Source organism: Malassezia vespertilionis, chromosome 1 (assembly GCF_029542925.1).
Source record: "Malassezia vespertilionis chromosome 1, complete sequence".
In the NCBI taxonomy this organism is placed as follows: Eukaryota; Fungi; Basidiomycota; class Malasseziomycetes; order Malasseziales; family Malasseziaceae; genus Malassezia; species Malassezia vespertilionis.
The window spans coordinates 703,289-725,388 of NC_079247.1; the positions used below are offsets into that span (position 1 = coordinate 703,289).

The 22,100-nt window shown below is 55.2% G+C and overlaps 15 protein-coding genes across 15 annotated transcripts; 7 read left to right on the top strand and 8 right to left on the bottom strand.

Annotated features, from left to right (window-relative positions):
• Positions 1–547: 547 nt before the first annotated feature.
• On the top strand, positions 548–2,614 carry MVES1_000393 (uncharacterized protein; the record flags this gene model as incomplete). The annotated part of the gene is made up of 1 exon (XM_056205253.1): positions 548–2,614. The coding sequence occupies one exon, from the start codon at positions 548–550 to the stop codon at positions 2,612–2,614; it is 2,067 nt and encodes a 688-aa protein (XP_056061228.1).
• A 39-nt stretch (positions 2,615–2,653) lies between these two features.
• On the bottom strand, positions 2,654–6,304 carry SKI2 (Antiviral helicase ski2; the record flags this gene model as incomplete). The annotated part of the gene is made up of 1 exon (XM_056205254.1): positions 2,654–6,304. One exon carries the CDS (start codon positions 6,302–6,304, stop codon positions 2,654–2,656), a length of 3,651 nt encoding a protein of 1,216 aa, XP_056061229.1.
• Positions 6,305–6,486: 182 nt separating this feature from the next.
• On the bottom strand, positions 6,487–7,016 carry MVES1_000395 (uncharacterized protein; the record flags this gene model as incomplete). The annotated part of the gene is made up of 3 exons (XM_056205255.1): positions 6,487–6,494; positions 6,523–6,555; positions 6,584–7,016. 3 exons carry the CDS (start codon positions 7,014–7,016, stop codon positions 6,487–6,489), a joined length of 474 nt encoding a protein of 157 aa, XP_056061230.1.
• A 95-nt stretch (positions 7,017–7,111) lies between these two features.
• MVES1_000396 (phosphatidylglycerophosphatase) lies at positions 7,112–8,758 on the top strand (the record flags this gene model as incomplete). Its single annotated transcript, XM_056205256.1, has 4 exons — positions 7,112–7,190; positions 7,220–7,296; positions 7,326–8,632; positions 8,659–8,758. 4 exons carry the CDS (start codon positions 7,112–7,114, stop codon positions 8,756–8,758), a joined length of 1,563 nt encoding a protein of 520 aa, XP_056061231.1.
• A 71-nt stretch (positions 8,759–8,829) lies between these two features.
• On the top strand, positions 8,830–9,821 carry ARC35_1 (Arp complex subunit; the record flags this gene model as incomplete). Its single annotated transcript, XM_056205257.1, has 3 exons — positions 8,830–8,891; positions 8,923–9,158; positions 9,187–9,821. The coding sequence occupies 3 exons, from the start codon at positions 8,830–8,832 to the stop codon at positions 9,819–9,821; spliced, it is 933 nt and encodes a 310-aa protein (XP_056061232.1).
• A 12-nt stretch (positions 9,822–9,833) lies between these two features.
• On the bottom strand, positions 9,834–10,973 carry MVES1_000398 (uncharacterized protein; the record flags this gene model as incomplete). Its single annotated transcript, XM_056205258.1, has 1 exon — positions 9,834–10,973. One exon carries the CDS (start codon positions 10,971–10,973, stop codon positions 9,834–9,836), a length of 1,140 nt encoding a protein of 379 aa, XP_056061233.1.
• Positions 10,974–11,063: 90 nt separating this feature from the next.
• Positions 11,064–12,230, top strand: MVES1_000399 (uncharacterized protein; the record flags this gene model as incomplete). The annotated part of the gene is made up of 1 exon (XM_056205259.1): positions 11,064–12,230. The coding sequence occupies one exon, from the start codon at positions 11,064–11,066 to the stop codon at positions 12,228–12,230; it is 1,167 nt and encodes a 388-aa protein (XP_056061234.1).
• A 13-nt stretch (positions 12,231–12,243) lies between these two features.
• Positions 12,244–13,410, bottom strand: CPR6 (peptidylprolyl isomerase; the record flags this gene model as incomplete). The annotated part of the gene is made up of 1 exon (XM_056205260.1): positions 12,244–13,410. The coding sequence occupies one exon, from the start codon at positions 13,408–13,410 to the stop codon at positions 12,244–12,246; it is 1,167 nt and encodes a 388-aa protein (XP_056061235.1).
• A 194-nt stretch (positions 13,411–13,604) lies between these two features.
• Positions 13,605–14,178, bottom strand: GIM5 (subunit of tubulin prefoldin; the record flags this gene model as incomplete). Its single annotated transcript, XM_056205261.1, has 5 exons — positions 13,605–13,649; positions 13,676–13,804; positions 13,831–13,910; positions 13,966–14,098; positions 14,125–14,178. 5 exons carry the CDS (start codon positions 14,176–14,178, stop codon positions 13,605–13,607), a joined length of 441 nt encoding a protein of 146 aa, XP_056061236.1.
• A 108-nt stretch (positions 14,179–14,286) lies between these two features.
• On the bottom strand, positions 14,287–16,470 carry MVES1_000402 (uncharacterized protein; the record flags this gene model as incomplete). The annotated part of the gene is made up of 1 exon (XM_056205262.1): positions 14,287–16,470. The coding sequence occupies one exon, from the start codon at positions 16,468–16,470 to the stop codon at positions 14,287–14,289; it is 2,184 nt and encodes a 727-aa protein (XP_056061237.1).
• A 145-nt stretch (positions 16,471–16,615) lies between these two features.
• MVES1_000403 (uncharacterized protein) lies at positions 16,616–17,233 on the top strand (the record flags this gene model as incomplete). Its single annotated transcript, XM_056205263.1, has 1 exon — positions 16,616–17,233. One exon carries the CDS (start codon positions 16,616–16,618, stop codon positions 17,231–17,233), a length of 618 nt encoding a protein of 205 aa, XP_056061238.1.
• Positions 17,234–17,248: 15 nt separating this feature from the next.
• On the bottom strand, positions 17,249–18,775 carry MVES1_000404 (uncharacterized protein; the record flags this gene model as incomplete). The annotated part of the gene is made up of 1 exon (XM_056205264.1): positions 17,249–18,775. The coding sequence occupies one exon, from the start codon at positions 18,773–18,775 to the stop codon at positions 17,249–17,251; it is 1,527 nt and encodes a 508-aa protein (XP_056061239.1).
• A 94-nt stretch (positions 18,776–18,869) lies between these two features.
• MVES1_000405 (uncharacterized protein) lies at positions 18,870–19,718 on the top strand (the record flags this gene model as incomplete). Its single annotated transcript, XM_056205265.1, has 1 exon — positions 18,870–19,718. One exon carries the CDS (start codon positions 18,870–18,872, stop codon positions 19,716–19,718), a length of 849 nt encoding a protein of 282 aa, XP_056061240.1.
• Positions 19,719–19,775: 57 nt separating this feature from the next.
• On the bottom strand, positions 19,776–20,466 carry FAP7 (adenylate kinase; the record flags this gene model as incomplete). Its single annotated transcript, XM_056205266.1, has 3 exons — positions 19,776–19,974; positions 20,007–20,426; positions 20,456–20,466. 3 exons carry the CDS (start codon positions 20,464–20,466, stop codon positions 19,776–19,778), a joined length of 630 nt encoding a protein of 209 aa, XP_056061241.1.
• Positions 20,467–20,568: 102 nt separating this feature from the next.
• On the top strand, positions 20,569–22,005 carry GDI1 (Rab GDP dissociation inhibitor alpha; the record flags this gene model as incomplete). Its single annotated transcript, XM_056205267.1, has 4 exons — positions 20,569–20,584; positions 20,617–21,606; positions 21,633–21,777; positions 21,807–22,005. The coding sequence occupies 4 exons, from the start codon at positions 20,569–20,571 to the stop codon at positions 22,003–22,005; spliced, it is 1,350 nt and encodes a 449-aa protein (XP_056061242.1).
• Between the last annotated feature and the right edge of the window lie 95 nt (positions 22,006–22,100).

Consider the following 22,100-nt stretch of genomic DNA (forward strand, 5'->3'; position numbering starts at 1 on the left):
GCAGGGCTGCGAATTGCAGCTGATCCTGCCTCGGCAAGCACGACCTTGCATCCGCCCTTGGCTAGGCTTGGTGCTAGCCAATGCATTTGCAATGTCCGCTGCGTCTCTTGTGCCGACGCACCGCGCTTCCATCCTTTGGGCGGATCATGGCATAGCAGACATAGTGGTACGCGGAAATCCGTCTGGGTTAGATGTGGACATGCATGCTCTTCTGGCTGGACGTGTGCGCAGCAGAACGCATGTCGACACCCAGCACAGACGAGCGGCAAAAACTCTTCACGATGGCACTGGTGGCACGGTTTTCCAATAAACAGCATCGGACCAGTGTCCCGCATGATAGTCGGCATGACTGCCGTGAAAGGCTAGTGGCGCCATAAAATTACACGCAAATCCGTGCAATGACGCGTTCCTAAGCCAAGCGACGCGCGGCGCGACACAAAAAACGAAGACGGATTTATGGGCTGTGGAGGAAATAACGCAAGAGGATTGCTGGGGAAGCTCGCAGGGACCTTTTTTGCACACGATTCGCCATTGTGATCCCAAAGGCATGGTTTCCGGCTTTGGACCCTCCCCGTGTGAGGTGATCCTCCATCTAGCATCTGATGTGGTATGGATATCGCCGCCGAATGCGGCAACGCCGAACGAGGACCAGACGATGGATGGCGTCGTGGAAATTGAATGCCCCTCTGACCGCGTCATTCATGGCCTGCAAGTCGCATTCAAAGGCACACAAGTCGTGGGTATGCCCACGTCAGGGACATTTAAAGACCGAAGTGCGCTGCGTTGGGAAGAGCACGTCGCAATTGACCGTGTCCTAAAATTTGAACCACACGACTCCGATATCGAGATGATACCCAGCGGAAGCACTGCGCGCTCAAAATCACTGAAAGAACGAATTGTAAAAAAAAGTACATCGTCCAATGATGCACAAGCTGAAGGCGGCATCTTTTTGAGCCGCGGCGTGCATGATTTCGAATTTCACCTTATTATCCCTGCATGGACCGCGCCGTATGAGCGATGCAAGTACGGCCGCACAAAATTCCACGTCACGGCCGTGGCATCCGGTGCAGGCAAGAACGGCACAAATGCTGTTGCGACACGCGAAGCGTTTGTCGTGCAGATCCAGACACCCGACGGCGGGCCATACGGGCTGGAAATGCATTACAACGACGTGCACGAAGCGCTGGGGCAGATAAGTATCGGACTTGCATGCACCTCTCTCACTGTTGGAGGGATCGTCAATCTCTCTGTGATACACCCCAACCCGCCGCCAAGCATTAACGTACACATGATCCGCCTTTTTATCGAGCAAAAATACGAGCTGTACAACCACGCTACCGAAACATGGATCCAAGCGCCACTGGATAAGTTGCGGGTGTGGGAAATAGGCTCGCTGCAGCGCAGCAGTAATGCGCTGGACCAGGGTACTAACACTGTGATGTCTCGCGAAGGTGTGCTTACTGCCGTAGGTGTACAAGAAGGGACGCGCCTCGGTATTGCAGCTGAGCGTGCATTCCCTGACGTACGTCCATTGAGTGCATCACTTGACGTGGACGACCGTGCATTGGATGAGATTTCCAATCCAGGTACGCATGGATACCGTATCAAAACCGTGGTGCGACTGCCGGATGACAACCGACTGCGGCCTACAACCATGCGTGGCACAAGAACGCACATTCGAATTACGCATGAAATGGGAACAGAATTGTTTTTCTCGCGCCCCCACGTCCTTGACGACCGGCCAGAGAGCGAGTTTTTTGGGCAACTTAAAGTCCAAGTCTTTTCCATGGCAAAACCAGTCGCAATCCCTTCCTGTGCATTTACCTACGACTCCATTCATCTTCCGCCTTACTCGCAAGAATCGCCATTGGTGTCTGTCCCTCCTAGCCCTGGCCCTGTGCAGAAAAGTGCGCATTCCAACGTACATCTTCCACGCCCTACGCAACCAAATGGACAAGCCGGCACGCTCGCGAGCGATCGGGAATGGAGCAGGCTAGTCCACTCTTTGACAAATTCGGTGAATGCGTCATCGATTCGCACGGTCGCTTTTACGCCTAGCCGCGAGCCTTCTCCGCCCGCGACACGATTTGGCTTTCTATCACGCAACAGTCCGCGCCCCAGCTCGCGTCCAGGCTCACGTCCAGGCTCGCGTCCAGGCTCTCGCGCGCCAAGTCCTCCCATGATGGAAGCGACGTCCGGTACAAAAAGCCCTGTGGTGCCTGTCTACCGACCCAACGACGGCCAGCCGCGTTGGGCTGGCTTGCAAGGGCTGAGACCGTCAGAGGAACGCGAAGCGCCGCGCAACCTTCTCCAAGGCTCGCCGTGGGCCATCTCTCATTTGCCGCACCGCAGCGGCGAAGCGCACGAATTGTGCAATTGCGGGCAGTCCACTGAGACCTTAATCGAGGCCGAGGAACGATTTCTGGAAGGCGCGCCGACCGCACCCGGCGCATGGGTCAATACAATTCCCACGAATGCCCACTTGCCGCCGTGGACGCCATCTTCGCGTCCCACAAGCCCAAGCCGCGAATGGCGACCTTCTTACCAGTCGCAACAATCTTTTTCGAGCAAGCCGTCGAGCACAGCGCCTACCTTGACTAAGATTAGAAACTAAAAGTAAAGACTGGCTGCGAATACAATGTCGCGGCTGGGGTTAGCATGTTGTAGATACGTACCGAATAATTTGCTGACACGTCTCCATTTTTTGGAACAGATCCATATCGCCAATCACACGCGAGGCATCGCGAATTTCGCGGAACGTCTCGTCCAAGCGCGTGATGCTGCGCACAATGATACCTTCGCCAACGCTGGTCAGATGCATAATATCGTTAAAGCTGGTGCCTTTGGCCCATTCATACACGACCAACATAAGCCCGGTCTTGAGTGAGTTGGCGTCGTCTTCCGCGGCAAGTTGATTCGCGGTCTGCACAGCCGACACGCGGTCGGCCACCTCGACGATCTGTTCGTAGCCCTGTGCAAGCCGCAGAGGAAGCTTGGGCTCTTCGGACGACTTGTCGTGAAAATGAAACACACTCAGGAGTGCAGCAATCTCTTCGGGTTCGTACTCAATGAATGTATTGTCCAGGATGAGCTCGGTGAGAATCAGCTCATTCGCACTCTTAATCTCGCACGCAACGCGTCCTTTAAGCAGAACCGTTTCTGCAACAGGATCAATAAACCGCAGCGCTTTGAGCACATCCACACGTTGGTGGTAGTCGGGCAGCAAGTCCAGATTCTGATCCGAGAGGCTTGCGCTGATGCACGCAATTTGGTGCTCCAAGCCTTTGCGCCGGTGCATCAGCTGGTATTCGCGCAGAAAATGAGGCGCTTGGATCACTGCTTGCAAGGGAATGAGCTCTTGGAAAACAAGATCGCGCGCCTGTTTGGCTTCTTGAAAGTCGAGGCGCCGCAGCTTCGCCCAGTCGGCCTCAAATTGCGTCACGGCAACGGCTGCGTTAGGTCCCGCTTCGAGCAGCTGTGCATGCATCGTGTCCATCACCGGGCGCAGCTGCTCCAGCGCTTGGCGCAGCGCAGAGGCACGGCGTGAATAGATGGCAGCTGCATTGATTGTCTCGACATACGTTGTCACAAACAAAATACTGGAAAGTGGCACTTCGCGCATCTCTGTGACGAGGTCTTTTGTCTGCATCTTGTTTACCAGCTCCACGGATACCCACATGGGGGTGACGAGGTCAGTGCGCACAGGTTTCGCGCGTCGCTCGTCTGGCGCCATGGCAGCAAGCACCAAAAAGTGCTCGCCGACGACTTGGCGTACAATAAAGGCTGGCGTAAAGTTGAAGAAACCGTCGCGCAAAAGCACAACGCGGCCAGTGCCCAAATATTTGCTGCCCTGTGAATGATGGTAGGCAAGTGCAATGAGCGTTTCGCTCCTATTCACAGCACTGTTAGATGCGTCGTACAAGCGCTCCAAGTCGAGCAAGGGAATCGTGCACGATTTCAGCTCCACCTCCAGCGCACCAAGGCGTGTCTCGATGTCGCGCAGTTTTTTCTGCTGCTCGGGGAGCAAGCGCTGCGTAGAATTTTCGGAAAAGGAACGCTTAATCATTTCCTCGACTTTGAGTGCCTCGACGCGCAAGAGGTTGAGCACCATGCTGTACGTAATGCGGAACTGCGACTGGAGTTTGCTCGATTGGCCGAGCATCATTTTGTTGAGCATATTGATGTCAATGCCATCGTCGGGAGGAATGACGATCACAACGCCGGTAGCGTCCAAGCCACGACGTCCTGCACGACCTGACATTTGCGTATATTCGCCCGGTAGCAGCTCGCGGAAAGCAGTGCCGTCGTGCTTCCTCGTCCCGCTAAAGACAACTGAGCGCGCCGGCATGTTGACTCCCATTGCAAACGTTTCGGTCGCAAAGAGAACTTTGACCAGCCCGCGCTGAAATAGAATCTCGACGAGCTCTTTCATAATTGGGAGCAGACCACCGTGGTGGACACCAATGCCTCGACTCAGAATGTCGCGCGTGCGCAAAATCTGCGGCAGGTCGTGATCCACCTTTTTCAAGCGCGTGAGGCTTCGTTCAATAATAACATGCACCTCGCTCTTTTCCTTGCTCGAGCACAGATCCGTTTTGGGCAAACTATCCGCGTACTCTTCGCATTTCTTCTTGGAAAAGACAAAGACCACGACGGGTAGTAAGTCATTTTTGCGCAGCACACCTATAAGATTGACCCACAAAGACTTGTCGTGAAACTGGTTCATGGGACGCCGTATTCCGCCACCGCGTGCGCCTCGACCTGTGCCGCTACGGCCCCGGACGGGAGCTTTTCCACGCGTACCTGGTGCGTCGTTCAGATGCTGCTTAGATTTCATAGCGTCCGTCGCAGTGCTAACGCCACTAGAGAGAAAACGGCCGCTGGCGTCCACAACCTTGTGCAAGTTTTTGCCCGCGTACAAAAAGTGCTCGAGTGGCACTGGGCGTTTGCGTGTGGAAATCACATACACATCCTTCTTTTTTGTGCGGCCAACCCACCCCGCAAACTCCATCGTGTTGGGCACGGTTGCGGAAAGCAGTACAATATTCACGTGCGAAGGAAGAAGGATGATCACCTCTTCCCATACCACACCACGCTCCTGGTCATTGACATAGTGCACTTCGTCAAAAATTACAAACTCAACGTCGCGGATTAAATCGGCGCCGCGGTACAGCATGCTTCGCAGAATTTCCGTGGTCATGATCAGACACGGCGCTTCGGGGTTGATTTGCACATCGCCGGTGAGAATGCCTACATTGTCCGCGCCAAATGTGTGCTTAAACTCACGGAATTTTTGGTTCGAAAGCGCTTTGATAGGCGAGGTGTAAATACAGCGCGTCAAGTGTTTCATCGCCAAGGCAATGGCATATTCAGCCACGACGGTCTTGCCCGCCGAGGTATGTGCGGCGACAAAAATGGATTCATTGCGCTCCAGATGGTACACAGCCTGTTTTTGGAATGTGTCCAGCTCAAAGGGAAACTGATGCGCCATGTAGGGGACGAGTGTGTCGAAATTCGTCATTTGCCTGGTCGCGTCGACCGCATGTGCCCACTCGCGTTTCTCCTGGTGAGGCTGAACCTGAACACCGTGAAACATGCGCGGAATAGATTCGACGGGAAGTAACTCGTCTACCACAGCGTCCTCACTCTCCGGCGCACGCGCTTCTTCGGGCAGGCGGTAGAGGCCATCGGCGGTAGCGGTAATGACAGTGTGGTCCGTAGAGCCGCTTTCGTGCAGTGGTGCAACGCTATCATTCAAATTCCAAGATCCATCGTCTTGCATATCGTCTAGGAGACCATGCTTAAATCCAGGGGGAACGCTGCGTAAATTTGTCGGTTCTTCGCCCACGTCATGCGCTCCATGCTGGTTCACGGCATCGTCCTCAAGACCTCCGGGTTTGAAAGGTACCGCATCGGAAGCACCACGTACGTAAGACCCTGTATTCCCTACAGGGCGCTGCATGGACATGTTTAGTTTCTCGCCGTCGTGCAGCTCAGGAATGGCATCGGTGGAGATCACCTCGCGGTACCCAACAACATCGCCGCGCAACCCAGAGCGGATAAATTGTAAAGAGGTTGTGCTTGGAGCTGGATCCATAGAAAGCATATTTTCATAGTCCGGCTCACGATCCCAATGTAGCTGCGCCTGTGCTAGCCATGCGTTGTCCAAATCCCATTTTGGAGTGAGAAACTTGGCCTTGATTTCCTCGCGACACTTGACGCTGTCTTCTTCAGGAACAAGTGCAAAGTCGCGTAGTAATTCGTCGAGGGACTCGTCCCATCGCTCGTACGGACGCAGACTCATTGTGCAAACTACAACGTGGAAGAAGCGCGAGCGAAGCTTTTCGCCAGAGTGGAGGGGTAGGCGACGGTCAAGTGGAGGCGTGCAGAGTCTGGTGCAAAGACAAGCCGGCTGCAGGCAGGGCTAGTTGGGTCGCGAATTATGTGAATGCGTGGGTATCTAGAAAGCAGGGACTATAGAGCAGCTCAAAAGCCTAAGGTTAGTTTGCGTGAAATACGCACAGCAATCGCAGTCGAAAGGACAATGTGGTGTGTCTACGGTTAGCCGTCCACAATGACGTACCGCCTCCTTGATTCAGCTTCAACTCGTCCTCAGTATAAACGCGAAATCCTTCTGTAGTCATTTTCCCTGTAATCAGAATGTAGCCCCACGTACGTTCTTTGCCGCGCGAGTCGGCAAACTCTGCGTCCTCTTCTGTAAGCGACTTCTTGGACAATAGTTTGGGCTGTGATACTGTAGTGGCACTGGACATATCGTGCACAACTGCTGGAGCGCGCTGCTTTAGTGTGCTTCCCGCTTTTTCCGCTACCTGCGGGGCCCCGTCGAAAGTGTCCTTTGCGGTGTCATTTTTCGACTTCTTCGTTGTCTTCTTCTTCTGCTTTTTTTCTTCGGTCGTCTTGGCACGTTTTGTTTGTTGTATTGTTTCGTTTGTGCTAGTCTCAGACATGCTACGCTTGCTTCCGAGTGACGAAAAAATTTCGTCGAGCTCCGTCATGGTCGTGTGCAAGTGCGGTCGTTGGTGGTCAGAAAAACAATTTGGCACATTAGGAAAGTGGAGTGATCTAGATGCAAGTTGCTTCCTGCCAAGGCATGAATCTCCCCGGCGTCTGGGCCGTTTTGCATGCGGCACTACGGCCGGGCATTGTGCGCCCAAATCTTGTAGTGCCCTGTACGCACCTTGCGACCAACTAACTCTAGCACTCACACAGCTTGATTGGCACAAGATTCATGCATCCGGTGTCCGCTACATTATATTCGATAAGGACAACTGCCTGGTACGCTACGCAACCGATTCTCACACCAGACGCGCCCCCATGAAGACGATCTTGTCCCCGAGCTCAAGCACTCATGGAGTGAATGCAAAAAAGTGTTTGGTGCTGCCAATATGCTGCTTGTAAGTAATTCTGCAGGTACTTGCGGCGATCCGCGTGGGCTTGCAGCAGAGTCGGTGTCTGCCAAGTTGGGCGTACCTGTACTGTGCCATAAATCCAAGAAGCCGTCAAAAGCATGTGCACTTCAAGTCATTGGATACCTTGAGGAACAATCGCGCCGCGGCGCGAGCGCGATTCCCCGCGCTGTCGTGATTGGCGACCGCCTTTTCACGGATGTGGTATTTTCCAGTCGTATCGAGCAATGTCTCGCGCGAAATTATTCTAGGTCGGTGCCAGACTTCCAAACTTCTACACCCCTTTGCTCGAGTGTGCTCACCTCCGAGTTATGGGCGCGGGAACGACTCGGAACGCGGCTTATGCGCAAGTTTGAGCAAGCATTTCTGCGCATGCTCCTCCGCGTAGGAATTTCACCGCGTGGCGGATGGAAGGATCGTGCGCCGTACAATGCACCAGCATGGCTACAAACGCCACTTCAGCCCAAACCGTCGTTCACGTCCGCGCTGCGGGAATCGGAGTTGGACGAGGCGCTTGGACATGCAATCCTCGAAGCGAACGCCTCGGCGTACATGAAGCGGATGGGTAAACTTGGCCGGGGCTTACTATGGGTGAAGCAAAATGTGCATCGCATTCCGGGCGTGTCCTTCGCCACCGGCAAGGTCAAGGAACTTGCGTGCATCGTTTGCGACGAGGTCTTTGCGAACCTGCAGCACATACGGTCACTCACATGGTCGACATTGACCGGGGCACCCTCTCAGCGTCATCGTCGTACCTTGCCGATGGCTATGCGCGATGCCGCTGTTCCACCTGCCCGCAACATTGTGAAGAAACATCTCGACCGGTCCGGAGTACGCATGTTTTCCACCGCGCGGTGCGTGGCCGCGCAAGCGTCACATGAGCGCCCCGTGCCGCGGCGCCTAGCCAAGGCAGAGGAGCCTGCAGTCCCCCCTACACCCGTACAGCATCCACAAATGGTGCGCACATGGTTGGGCGTGCCCACATGGAACTGGGTCCTGGCCCTGCTCACCGTGATTATTCTGCCACTTGGATTTATCGGTGGAATTAAGCTGAATGATCTTATGAGCAACTGGTACACAGGGTCTGTGTCGAACGAAGGGCACAGTGCAAACATGCAAGACTTTGTATCGCCCGCCGAGTTCGAGGCAGAGCAGGCCAAAATGGAACACGAGTCACGCAAGACTAATATTGATATGATTCAAAAGTGCGTATCCCTCTCTACTTACGCAGTCTCGAACGTGAGCACTTTCAGCTCCGCCGCGAGCGGCACGAGATCCAAGAGAAACTCGCGCGGCTCGAAGAACGCATGGGCCTCCGCGGTAGCACATAGTTCCCATATTCGGGATCGCATACATCCTCCTCTTCCTAGACCGGCCACATCGCCGCGCATTGTCCTCCACCATGATCTTGCTCGGCGTTGAGAACCGGCTTATCCGAGATGTGCTAACGAGTTGGTTTCAGACGTGCGTTTTTCAGCAGTAGCACTAATATCAGCCCGACCGCTGTGGACCAAATGTTTACCGATTTTGACGGCGTCTCGTACCACTTGGAATCAGCTAAACAAGGCCCACTTACGCTTTCGATGGATATCCGATGCTGGTCCGAGTTGGTTGAGAACGGTGTCCAAGATATGCTGCGCAATATATATGGAAGCTGGCTGAGCGCATCGACAGAGGACGGCTATTCGGTGAGCCTCCAGTTTGACTACAATACCATTCCCGCTCCTGGCCGTGCGTATGCTAGCATCACTAACAACAGCTGAGCGCGACGCACTTATCCAGTCTGCGGCCCTGCTGAAGCGAAATGCCGTTGCTGCTCCGTTTGAGCGTGCATTTACAGAGCAGGCAAAGCTTGAGGCGAGCTACGACCCTGCGTCGCCGCAGGCCACCACCAGCACATTGATCCCTATCCACTACCGTGCCGACGAGGCGATGTACATTCTGTCCGCCCATGACAGAGTCACGGTCGTGTTTAGCACACGTTTTGATGAAGAGACGGACCGCATCTTTGGCAAAGTCTTTTTGCAAGAGTTTGTCGATGCGCGTCGCCAGCCCTCGATCCAAAATGCGCCGCAGGTACTGTATTCGAGCAAGGAGCCCCCCTTGGAGATCCGTGGTGTACCTGGCGTACAGAAAGCCGAGAGCACGGGCTATGTCACCTTTGTTCTCTTTCCGCGCCATTTTCAGCATCCTGACGTGCGCTTCTCCACCATCTCGCACATCCAGCTCTTCCGGGACTACTTGCACTACCATATCAAGTGCTCCAAGGCGTACATGCACAGCCGCATGCGCCACCGTGTCGCCGAGCTCCTCAAAGTACTGAATCGCGCAAAGCCAGAGTACGCGGAGAAGGAGCGCAAGACTGCGAGTGGCCGCGCTTTCCGTCGTGCATAGCTGTATATCCCATTATGTACTCTTCCACCCTACCACAGTCCATATATATCCACTCTCGTCGTGGCGTCCCAAGCCGCGGCGCTTAGGTATCTGCTGCTGGAAGTACGCATGAAGCACGAACCCATGGCGCGGCGCTGCTTGGCATGCTGCGATGGCCGTGTCGATGGTTGCGTGGAGACCGGCTAGCCGTCCTGCGTTGCGTATAGGCACGAGGATGTGTGCGCGTGCGTCTGGATCTGTGTCTGGCTGGCGGAGCAGGTGTGCAATCGCGGATAGCACCCATGTAGCGTGTCTTGGATCGTACACGACATCCGCCGCGAGCAATAACGAGGCGCTCTGCGGCGGTGGAATACGGCATGCCACGCCGGCATCGTCGCCGGGGTGCAAAAGCATGTGCAGTGCGCGCCAGTCGAGCGGCTCGCATACCACCTTTACATGCTCGCACTCTCCCGACGCTGCGTTCAAGTAGGCATCGACATTGTGCTGCAAATTTTTCATCACGCTGGCGTGGTAGTCGGTAATGTACACGTTGGTGGGGTGCAGCGTGCTCGAAAATACACTCGCGGCGACCATTCCAACAATGCCCGTACCAGCGCCAAGCTCCACGACAGTGAATGGAGACACAACTTCAGGGGAGGCATGAAAGAAGGATCGGTTGCGAACGAGCCAGTCGCTCATAATCACAGAGCTTCCATACGTCTGCATGCCAACCGCCGCTGCTGCCTCGGCAGCACCATGCACACTCTCAATCGAGGACGGCGGAAGCGGTGCATCGCGCACCGTGAGCTTGAGTGTCGGCGTCGCGCCCAATGGAAACGCAAATTCGCGCACGAGCTCCGCCGTATCCAGTCCAGAAGATGACGCGGTGAGAATCGCAGCGCTGCGCTCCAATATCGCTCGTTCTTGCTCTCCATCGACAACCCACGCCGCTCCCTCGCCGACAATACGCGCAAGCCAATTCATCGCATACTGCCGCTCAGTTACGTCCGCACGCATTGGATCCAAGGACTCGTCCATCGATAAGGTGAGCGACGGAGCGTACAAACACTCCAAATACCCCAGCACCTCCTCTAACCGCGCCGCATCAGGCTGCGACCGCAGTCGAGGAAGTGCCGCCGAGGGCGGAAGCGCCGCTGCGCGCGCTGCAAGCATGGCACTTGCAAGAAACAAGCAGCGGCGGTTCGCTTATCTAATCACGGCCCCGAAGGGCCGTGACAGCGCAGCTCCACCACCACAACCACCATGACGTTTCACCAGGAAGATCACAAACTTTTGATGATTCCCGGCCCGATCGAGGTTGCGGATGATGTACTGTATGCGAATGCACACGCTGCTGTCGCACACGTATCTCCGCAGTTTGTGCCCGTCTTTGGCGAGGTGCTCCAGATGCTGCGCAAGACTGTCGATGCACCCAGTGCGCAGCCGATCGTTGTTGCAGGCTCCGGAACGATGGGCTGGGACATGATTTCGCTGAATGTGCTGCAGCCTGGCGACGATGTGCTTGTGCTCACGACGGGCTACTTTGGTGACGCGTTCGCGGACGCGCTCCGCACCTATGGCGTCCAAGTCGAGCAGCTTCGTGCTCCCGTTGGCGGTCGCCCGGGCCCCGACGAGATTCGTGCGAAGCTTGAGAGCAAGAAATTCCGTGCGATCACCATTACGCAGGTAGACACGAGCACGGCAGTGCTGAGCGACATCAAGGCTGTCTCAGAGCTCGTTCACCAGGTCAGTCCCGAAACGCTCGTTGTTGTCGACGGTGTGTGCAGTGTCGCCTCCGAGGAGATCCACATGGACGCGTGGGGCATTGATGTGATCATGACCGCATCGCAGAAAGGCCTCGGCTGCCCTCCAGGTCTTTGCATCGTCATGGCTGGCCCTCGCGCCATTCAGGCGCTGGAGTCTCGCAAGTCCCCTGCCACCTACTACCTCAACTGGAACAGGTGGATCCCTGTGATGAAGTCGTACGAGGCGGGTACGCCGATCTACTTTGGCACGCCTCCCACGAACCTCATTTACGCGCTCCACCAGAGCTTGAAGACGATCACCGAGGGACCCGTTTCGCTCCAAGAGCGCTACAAGATGCATCGCGAAGCGTCCAAGAAGGTCAAGGATACGATTAGGTCTCTCGGTCTCAAGCAGCTGGTCTCCGAGGAGCTTCAGGCGAGCAATGGCGCGTCGAACAGCATGACGGCAGTGTGCTACCCCGACGGCCTCGGCGCCGCCGATATTCTCCCCAAGATGGCGCAGCGCGACATTGTTTTTGGTGCTGGTCTCTTGAAAGACTACAAGGACAAATACTTCCGCATTGGCCACATGGGTGTGTCGGTCATTGATCCGAAGCGCAAGGACATTGACAGAATCATGCAGAACCTTGGCGAGGTGCTCGCCGAGGCTGGGCACATCAACTAGTCACTCTATAGTTCTACGAAGAAAACATTTTCGAGTACGCTGCACGCTGCTTTTGCAGTCGCATCTGCATCCGCTGCACCACCGCAGCTTTCTCGCGGAGGATTCCAGCGTCTTCGGGCGCGTGCTGCAGCGCCAATTCCAAGTCGTTCTTTGCTTCCTCGTCGCGCTTCATGCCAGACAATGCTGCAGCGTGCCGAAAATAGCCTTTGGCAAGATCGGCTGCGCACGGCGCACCGGGCGCCTTGGACCCGCCGCGCTCCATGACCTGCGACGCAAGCTGCAATGCGACTTCGTACCTAGGCGGCGTCATTTTCAGTGCACACAGTGCGCCGTTCAATTGCAAGGGCGTGCGCATGGCCGTGTACGCCTGCACAAACTCGGTGTTTCCAGCGTGCGAATCGGGCAAATGGGGGTTCACCATGAGATAGCGAAGCCCTTTTTGATACTTTTCTAAAGCAAGCGCCCACTTGCCTTGCGCGACAAGCCGAGCGCCGATCCCTTTCAGGTCTGTGGCGATGCGCAGTGCTTCTTCAGGTTTCTCCTCCAAATCCACGTTGTGGTCGTCGGGGAACGTCTCGTAGGTATCACCAGACTCATCTGGCTCAATGCCATAGTCAAACGCGGGGTCGCACACTTGGTTCGGCGCAAATTGGCCGCAGTCGCTAATCGTGATTTCCTGCGCCGGGCGGTCGTTCTCGCCTATCTGTGCATTCTCAATGCGGCGCACCACATTTTTTCCGCGCAACGCACGGCCAAAGACAACGTGCTTTCCGTCGAGATGAGGCGTCGGGACTGTCGTGATAAAGAACTGCGAGCCGTTTGTGTTTGGGCCAGCGTTGGCCATGCTCAGAAGAAAGGGCACATCGTGTTTCCCATCAAGCTTTTCATCCTCAAACTTTTCGCCGTAGATCGACTCGCCGCCTGTACCGTTTCCATTGGTAAAGTCGCCACCTTGTATCATAAAGTGGGGGATAACGCGGTGGAAAGCACTGCCTTTGTACGAGAGTGGCTTGCCAGCCTGGCCCGTGCCTTTTTCGCCCGTGCACAACGCGCGAAAGTTTTCGGCGGTTTTGGGCACTCTGTCCGCAAAAAGTTCGAGCACAACACGGTTCTCGCCTGCGCGCGACGGCGCGGGCTCGCCGGCAAAGCAAATATCGAAATACACGACGGGGTTGCTCATGGTAAATTGGTGAGGGACGCTACGTGGAGTGGAGGTACTCTCTGCATGGAAAAATCGTCCGAATTCGATGGGTGTGCACAGCGCAAATGCGGACGGACATCGATGCGCAATACGCGCATCACGCATCACGAAAGCGTGTGCTACAGCACGCTCGGCGAAAGTAATAGGCACTACTCGGGTTGTGTCTGCTTAGCCTACGAGCTCGCTTGCGCTTCACTCTTTTGCTGCTGTGCGAGTTTCTTAGGTAAGACGGACGTGTACGCACCACTTGCATCACCTCGCCAACGACGCGCATATTATCTTGTTTCTTGTGAATATTGTCCTGCAATTGTTCCATGTTCTTGGTAACATAGGCCACCTTTTCCTTGTACAATTTCTGTGCATCCGCACGCGACTGCAATGAGCGCACAGATAACGTACCTTTTCCACGTAGTAGCCCGTACCGATATCAACAATCACCGTGTCGGGGTCACTGAGCCGCCCAGGAACATAGAGGGACGCTGTAAGTGGCAGTAGCGACACTTTATCTACAGGTCAGCGTTCCCACGGACGTACCCAAGCTGGCGGGCGAGATCTCCCCGACGCTCTCCAAGCAACTCTGGAACCGCGTCTGGGCGACTCTTAATTGCCCAAACATGACTGTGAATTGCTTGATTTCCAGCTCCAATTGCTTGCGCACATCAAGCAGCTAATATTAATACAAAAATTGCGCACCTGTTTCAAATCCAACTCCGTCACATCCACCTGTTTTTGCTGCGTGGATGTCATGATGCGAAGCAAGCGACCGCCGCATGTGGAGGTTACGGCCGAGCTTGCTGAACGTTGGGATGGGAGATGCTATGGCGTCGTGCTGTCTTTCATGAGCAGGTATGGTTACTACGGTGCATTGCGCGGAGGTCGCGGTGCAGATGTGTGCTCCATCCCATGTTCCGAGTAAAAGAAAGCGGAATCATCAGGTGGGCCCTCGGAAGTAGGTGGGACGGGCGACAAGAGTGAAGCGGTGCCTGGCGGCATTGCGAAAATGTCGTGGCAAAAGAGGATCAAATCCTCCATCGCGCAGTCCTCCTCGGCGGCAGACGCCAAATTGGACGAGACATAGTCCGCATCAAAGAGCACTACAGGGGAAAAGATGACGGCCAAATTCGACACCGTCATCATGTTTTTGGACGCGTGCGATGCGACATGCACCAAATGCAGAAGTAATGCACGCAGTGTGGACTGGTGGATCGGCGGCATGCGACGGATCCTGGACTTGAACATGGCGAATCCGTTGCGGATGTGCTCTTCGCGCTCGTGCGTATACTTGACACGCTCCTCGACACGCATTGGCATCACAGCTTCTGGCAGTTGTCGCAAGTAGAGCTTCAAGATCCCAGCGACAGCTGCTGGATCTTCGTGCTTCATATCGAACTGGAACACGGACTCGTTCTGCTCAATCGCACTGGTAAGCTTCTGGATGTGCGCCAACTTGGCGTTCACGCGGTATATTCCCGCCGTCTGAAGAGAGCGCGGCTGCTCCATAAACTGGATGCATTTGCTGACAATCATGGGGGGCCGCACATTGGTCATAATCAAGCCCTGTTCCGTCATTGTGGACGGTGCGGTGGCGTCTCCATGCGAGAATGCGTAGTCAACCAGACTTGTGCCAAAGATGAGGTCGTTGTACGGGCCGTGCCAGTAGTTGATATATTGCACACAGTCCTCCGGAGCTAGCAGGCGCGTATTAGGCAGCCATTCTTCACAGATATGCTGCTCGTTCTCAAGGCCATCCAGCATGTGGTTGGCCAAGTGCTCGTCGTGCTTGTGCACAGAGTCGATCGATGTGCGTATCGAAAGTGTATCGTTGGCGTGCTGAACACACACTTTGCTCATTGTCAGTGCTAGATCACGCCGCCATTCAAGAATGCTGCTCGCTGCGGCAGAAAGTGCTTTTCTTCGACGGATGCGCAGCGTTTCGAGATCAAAAATCGCCTTGCGGTAGGCCTTGTCCGACTCTTCCATGTCCCGCTTTGCCTTGGCAAGCTTGGTTACCAAAAGCTGTTGCGATTTTTGGTTTACGCTGAGAGACGGGGGTATGAGATCGTTGCGTGCTTGTGTGTGGGGCAATGCATTGTCGCTCACGTCCAGCGCGGCGATCCGCTCGCTTGACACGTCGAGCATGCGCGAAAATAGCGCATTCAAGCGCTTGGGCGTCTTGTCCCACTCCTTTTTGCGCGGAAACTCAGCCGGTGAACTACGCACCTGCGCACTGGGCGAGCGTGTCAAAGAATTGGTCGATGAGTTCAAATCTTGGACGCCAGAGTGCGGGGAAGAGTTGTGCACTGCAAAAGATCGGTCCGTGGGCGTATGGGTAGCACTGCGGTCAATTACGGGTCGGATCGTATCGTTTTGTGCAAGTGGAATGCTTTCTTGCGGGGCTGGGGGCTCATGTGCGGTGGACAAAAGTATGCGCTGCTCTTCAAGCGCACGTTGCTGGTGTCGATACATTTCCAGTTCCTCGCACCGTTTTTCGTACGTTTTGCGGATTCGGGGAAGTGTGCTCAGCCGCATATCATTATAATCGTCAACACACGCGCGCAAATCTTCCTTAACGCGGCGCATCACACGCTCTTGAGCATGACGAAATTGAGCAATGGGCTGCAGCGTGGAGCATTTCCATTCTTTCAAGGCCTGCAAACGCAAATCAACAGCCCACATTTCGCTCAAACGAATATCGCCCCACGTGTTCCGCAGGCCAGACAATGTGTTAGTGTCTGGGAGCATTCCGGGTGTGACTGAGAGTTTGCGGTTCACATGCATATCCAGATCACGCTGCCGCTCAAGCATGGCCTGCAGCGAGCGCAGGTGCTCTTCTTCCAGTCGGAAACGCAGCTCAAAGTACTGGACATAGCTCTCCGACTCACTCAGGAGTGTCTTGAATGCGTCGAGAAGAATCGCCGCCAGCTCGCTGGGCTCCATCCCCGCCTCCTTTTTGCCCAGCGTTTTGCTGGGTGAGTGCACTGGCAGATACTGCTCGCTTGGATGACGTTCACTCTCCGCGTGCCATAGCTGGGCGTCCATATCAAGTGGCCCGCGCAGGTCCGTGCTTAGAAAATGAGCGCAATGGGTGGCAACCGTTGCGGCACACGCCACGCTGCGTCGTGGAGGTTCGGCCGAAATAGTTGTACGGGTGCTGGATCACTCCACGTCGTTGACGCATTCCATCATGGCAACTATCTCGCGCATTCTCTGTTTGTTTGTGGTTCTTTTTGCGGCTGCCAGCACCGTGCTGGGTCTCTCGCACAAGGATGCAAAGGTTACTAATTATGTCTTTTTCGACATTGAGCAAGGCGAGACGACCCTCGGGCGCGTCACACTTGGTCTCTACGGGGAGACTGTGCCCAAAACCGTGGAAAACTTTGTCAGCCTTGCGCAGCGCGGCGAAGGCCGTGGATACGCGGGAAGCAAGTTCCACCGTGTTATCAAGGACTTTATGATTCAGGGCGGCGACTACACGCGTGGTGATGGCCGCGGTGGCCTTTCGGTCTGGGGCGGTAGCTTCCCGGACGAAAACTTTGAGCTCCAGCACGAAGGCCCGGGTGTCGTTTCCATGGCAAACTCTGGCTCCGACACAAACGGCTCGCAGTTCTTCATCACCACGATCGCAACCCCTTGGCTCGACGGCCGCCATGTTGTGTTTGGCCGCGTCGTCGACGGCATGGACGTGATCAGGAAGGTCGAGGCCACTCGGACGCGCCCTGGCGATGCTCCCCTTGAAGACATTGTCATTGCGGATGCCGGTGTGCTTACCGATATGGCGGATACCATCAAGGACGAACTTTAAAATATTTATCCATAGCTACATGTGTGCACCACCTTTGAACCAGCCCATAAGTGCCGGCTTTGTCTCGCTCCAGATATGCTTCGTCTCCACATACTCGTCCAGGCCTTTGCTGCCCAGCTCACGGCCGTTGCCAGAGAGGCCAAAACCACCCCACTCGGCCTGTGCCGTATAAGCGCCGTACGTGTTGGTCCATATCGTGCCGTGGCGCAGCTGGCGCGCGACGCGAAGTGCGCGTGCCTGGTCCTTGGTTTGCACACCGCCTGCAAGACCGTACTTGGTATCGTTTGCCAGTGCAATCGCTCCCTTTTCGTCCCCATCCTTAAACCGTTCGACGGTCAAGATTGGGCCAAACGTCTCTTCCTGGACAATGCTCATGGTGCGGTTGCAGCGGTCAATCACGGTGGGTAAAAAAAAGTAGCCTTTGGCCAAGTCCGGTTGCTTGGCAGGGTCGGGACGTGTGCCGCCGCACAAGATACTGGCGCCTTCGTCGCGCGCAATTTTGACATACTCCTCGACTTTGGCAAGGTGCTGTGCAGAAACGAGCGGCCCCGTTTCCGACGTGGGATCCATCCCGTTGCCCATTACGATTTGACCAGCACGTTCCACGACACCCGCTACTAGCTGATCAGCAATGGAATCTTCGACAATCAGACGCGCGCCTGCAGAGCATACTTGGCCAGAGTGCGTGAAAATGGCGGTGATGACATTGTCTACCGCCCATGCCAAGTCGCAGTCAGCAAACACGACATTCGGATTCTTTCCGCCCAGTTCGACAGTGCAGCGCTTCACCGTATCGGCACAGCTCTTGATAATGCTGCGACCCGTACCAAGCCCGCCGGTGAACGAGACAAGGTCCACATCTTCGCTCTCTGTCAATATCGGGCCAATCGTCGCGCCCTTGGCGGTGAGCAGCTGCACGGCATTTGGGGGAAATCCCGCATCCACAAGCATCCTAGTAAGGTAGACGGTCGATAAAGGCGTCACTTCAGATGGCTTCATAATCACGACATTGCCGACGGCAAGCGCCGGCGCCAGCTTCCAGCAAAGTTGGAGAATCGGATAGTTCCAGGGAGTGATCAGCACACATACACCCACAGGCTCATGCACCACAATGCTCTGCACAGAATCAGGAATCGCATCCCCTTTAATATGCTTTTCCAATGCAAGCTTGCGCGCCTCTTGTGCATAGAAACGGAACACAGTGGTCACGTCGTCAATATCAATCTTGCTTTCATTCAGCGTCTTCCCGGTATCAAGCGTCTCAATTTCGGCCAGCTCCTCCTTGCGCTCTTGCAACAAATCCGCAAAGCGCACGAGTAGCGCACACCGGTCCACAATTGGCCGATCGCGCCAATCGGATTCGCAGAAGAAGGTCTTGGCGACGGCAATCGCGCGTCTCGCATCGTCCGGTGTTGCCTCGTCTACCTCAGCCAGTACGCTACCATCATACGGATTCAGCACTTGGCTCGTTTTGCTATCGCTTGCATGCTCCCACTTGCCATCGATAAAAAGCGTGGGCGTCGCCACAACTTGCTTCGCCATGATTTTGTGTAGGGAAGCGTTACGGCGCACGGCGCATCATATATATCACGTGAGTTCATTGTTCTGCCGCCGCGCCGCCCTCTTTCTGCAGAGCATGCTGGGGCGGGTGTTTGCTTCGGTCTCGCGCGCACCGCGCGTGTCGCTTGTGCAAGGAATGCGCATGTTGCATACGACTCCTAGGTCACTTGGATTTTGGGATAACATTATACCTTTGATCCAGGGCAACCGCCGTGAGCGACAATTACAGCGAAAACAAGGCGGCCTGCTACCGCAGGACATGGCGCGCATCCAGGCAGAGCAAAAGGAGGACACGATGATGGCGGCTCAATCATCCACGGGTGATTCGCTTGTTGATGATGTTATAGAGACGCCGCATTTTCGAAACAAGGATTTGCAGCGGCGCCTGCAAGAGGAGAAGCGCCAAAAGCGCTTGCTCCGTAAACGGTGGGGCGGTATCGCCAAGCTCGGCGGCGAAGATATACAAGAGCACAAATACAGCACGGCTGTGTTTCGTATCAGCCCACGCAAGCTTAAGCTACTTGCGAACCAGATCAGCGGCATGCCGATCGACTATGCTATTGTCCAGATGCAATTCAGTAGCAAGCGCGCAGCACGGCGTATTCGATCTACATTGGCCATGGCACGCGATCATGCAGTGGCAAAAGGGATGGATTCACGCTCGCTGATTGTGTCGGAGGCATGGGTCAATAAAGGCACATACATGGCGCGCCTTGAGATCAAAGGCCGTGGTCGTATGGGTGTGATGCATCATCCTCAAGCGCGTATGCATATTGTTCTCCGTCCAGGAAATACCTTAGAGCAGCGCGAGGCGCAGCAACTGGATATTGCGCGCCGCCGAGTGCAGAGCATGGGCTCTGGTGGCGTTACGCGCACCAACCGAAAATTCGTGAACGGATTCCAGCATCCTGGCTGGGCATGGTAGCCGTTTGCATTTTACCTGCATACCCTTTTGGCATACATACATTCTATAGATTGCTTGTCATGTTTCCAGCCCACGCTGCGCGCGCCATGCGTGAATCCAGGCGAGGATGCGCTCAACATTGGAGTCCATCTGCTCCGCTGTATCGCTGTGCAGAACAACAATTGCCTCAGGCACATAAGAGTCAAATACCTCGTCTTGTACAACGCCCATAATCTCTGCCTCGTTGTTCTCTGCAATCTTCTTCTCTGTGTAGTTGCTGGTGTGAGTAAGTGGGGGGGTGGAACCTACCGCTTTTCCAGTCGCTTCCACAAGAGCTGGTGATCCGAGCGCAACACAACAGCAAGGTCAACCCACCGCTCCGGCCATGCATCGCAACTATGCCAATCCAGGACAAGGCCACCGCGCGAAACGTCGGTATCGGATACTTGACGCGCCTCGTCGCACGCTTCCGGGTCGATGTCAAGGGGGTCCGGCGCCGATGCTCCCGTGAGTGGCTCCAAATAGTCCAGTAATCGATCTTCATCTACCTCGTACGAGTCCCATTCCTGGCTGTACGAAGAATGAAAGCTCTCGGACTTGACCAAAGCGCCTACATCTATATGACGCAGCACAGCCTGTCCACTCGGCGACACAAATGATTCGCATATTTGTGCTGCAAGCGTAGACTTTCCAGTACCGGGTGTGCCCGTAATCACGACATTAGGGTATCTGTCTGTCAATAGCAATGCGCAACCTACGCTCGTACCATCCTGGCCTTGCGCAACGAGCAGCGCGTCGACTCCACATAGTTCCCGAATTTAGACCGATGTGGAGCAAATACCGCCCCTCCTTTCGTCTGTTCTACATCACCATGGACGAAACATACGGTGTGTAGACGAATGGAAACTGACCTACATAGACGCAATCATTTTGGGTACGGGCATCACGGAGTGTGTTCTTTCCGCTCTTTTGTCTGTGGACGGCAAAAAGGTCTTGCACATTGACAGGAACGATTACTACGGTGCCGAGTGTGCTTCGCTTTCGCTTTCGCAGCTGTACAACAAGTTCCGCCCCGGCGAGGAAGTACCGAAGGATATGGGCCGCGATCGTGACTGGGCAATTGATATGATTCCTAAGTTCATGATGGCGAACGGCGAGATTGTCAATATGCTCGTGCACACCGATGTGACGCGCTACTTGGAGTTCAAGCAGATTGCTGCTAGCTACGTGTACCGCGACAAGCGCATTGCGAAGGTCCCTAGTACAGAGATGGAGGCAGTGCGCTCCCCGCTGATGGGTCTGTTTGAGAAGCGCCGCGCTAAGCGCTTTTTTGAGTTTTGCCAAAACTGGCGCGACGACGATCCCAAGACGCACCAAGGCATTGACTTGGATGGATGGCCCATGGACAAGGTTTTTGCGCATTTTGGTCTTGAGCCGGGCACGCGCGACTTTATTGGCCATGCTATGGCGCTGCACTTGGACGACGCGTACATGCAGACTCCCGCGCGCGAGACTCTCGAGCGCATCATGCTGTACACTTCTTCCATGGCGCGCTACGGCAAGTCGCCTTACATTTACCCTATGTACGGTCTTGGCGAGCTGCCCCAAGGCTTTGCGCGCCTAGCTGCTATCCACGGCGGAACATACATGCTTGACAAACCAGTGGATGAAATTGTTGTGGACGACAAGGCCACATTTGTTGGCGTACGCAGCGGTGGAGAGACTGTCAAGGCACCCATGGTTGTTGGCGACCCGAGCTACTTCCGCAAGGTCGGCAGCAAGCCGCTCGTTCGCGAGACGGGCAAGGTAGTGCGTGCAATTTGCATTCTCAAGCACCCCATTCCCAACACAGACAACTCTGACAGTGTCCAGCTGATCATCCCACAGAACCAAGTTGGCCGCAAGCACGGTACGTTATGCTTCTCCTAACAGCAGACATCTATATCGCCGAGGTCTCGACGACCCACGCCGTGTGCCCGGCCGGCTACTATCTCGCTCAGGTGTCTACAGTGGTCGAGACCGACAAGCCGGAGCTTGAGCTCCGTGCCGGTCTCGACTTGCTAGGTCCGATCCATGAAAAGTAGGTGGCCTATGCGCACTGACATCCAGATTCGTTACCATCACAGATCTCGAGGAGCCGCTCGACTCTGGCAAAGAGAACAAGATTTTCATCACGCGGTCGTACGATCCCACTTCCCACTTTGAAACGGTTGTGGAAGACATTCACAATGTCTGGCGCCGCATCACTGGCAATCCACTCGTGCTCAAACAGCCGCAAGATTCCGAAGGTGCACACGTCGCCGCATGAAAGTCCCGATGCCAAATGTCATGCAGCCTATATATAATTTAAATGGACTCTGATTGGCTGATAAATCTAGCAAGTAGCGAGCGCACACGATCGTT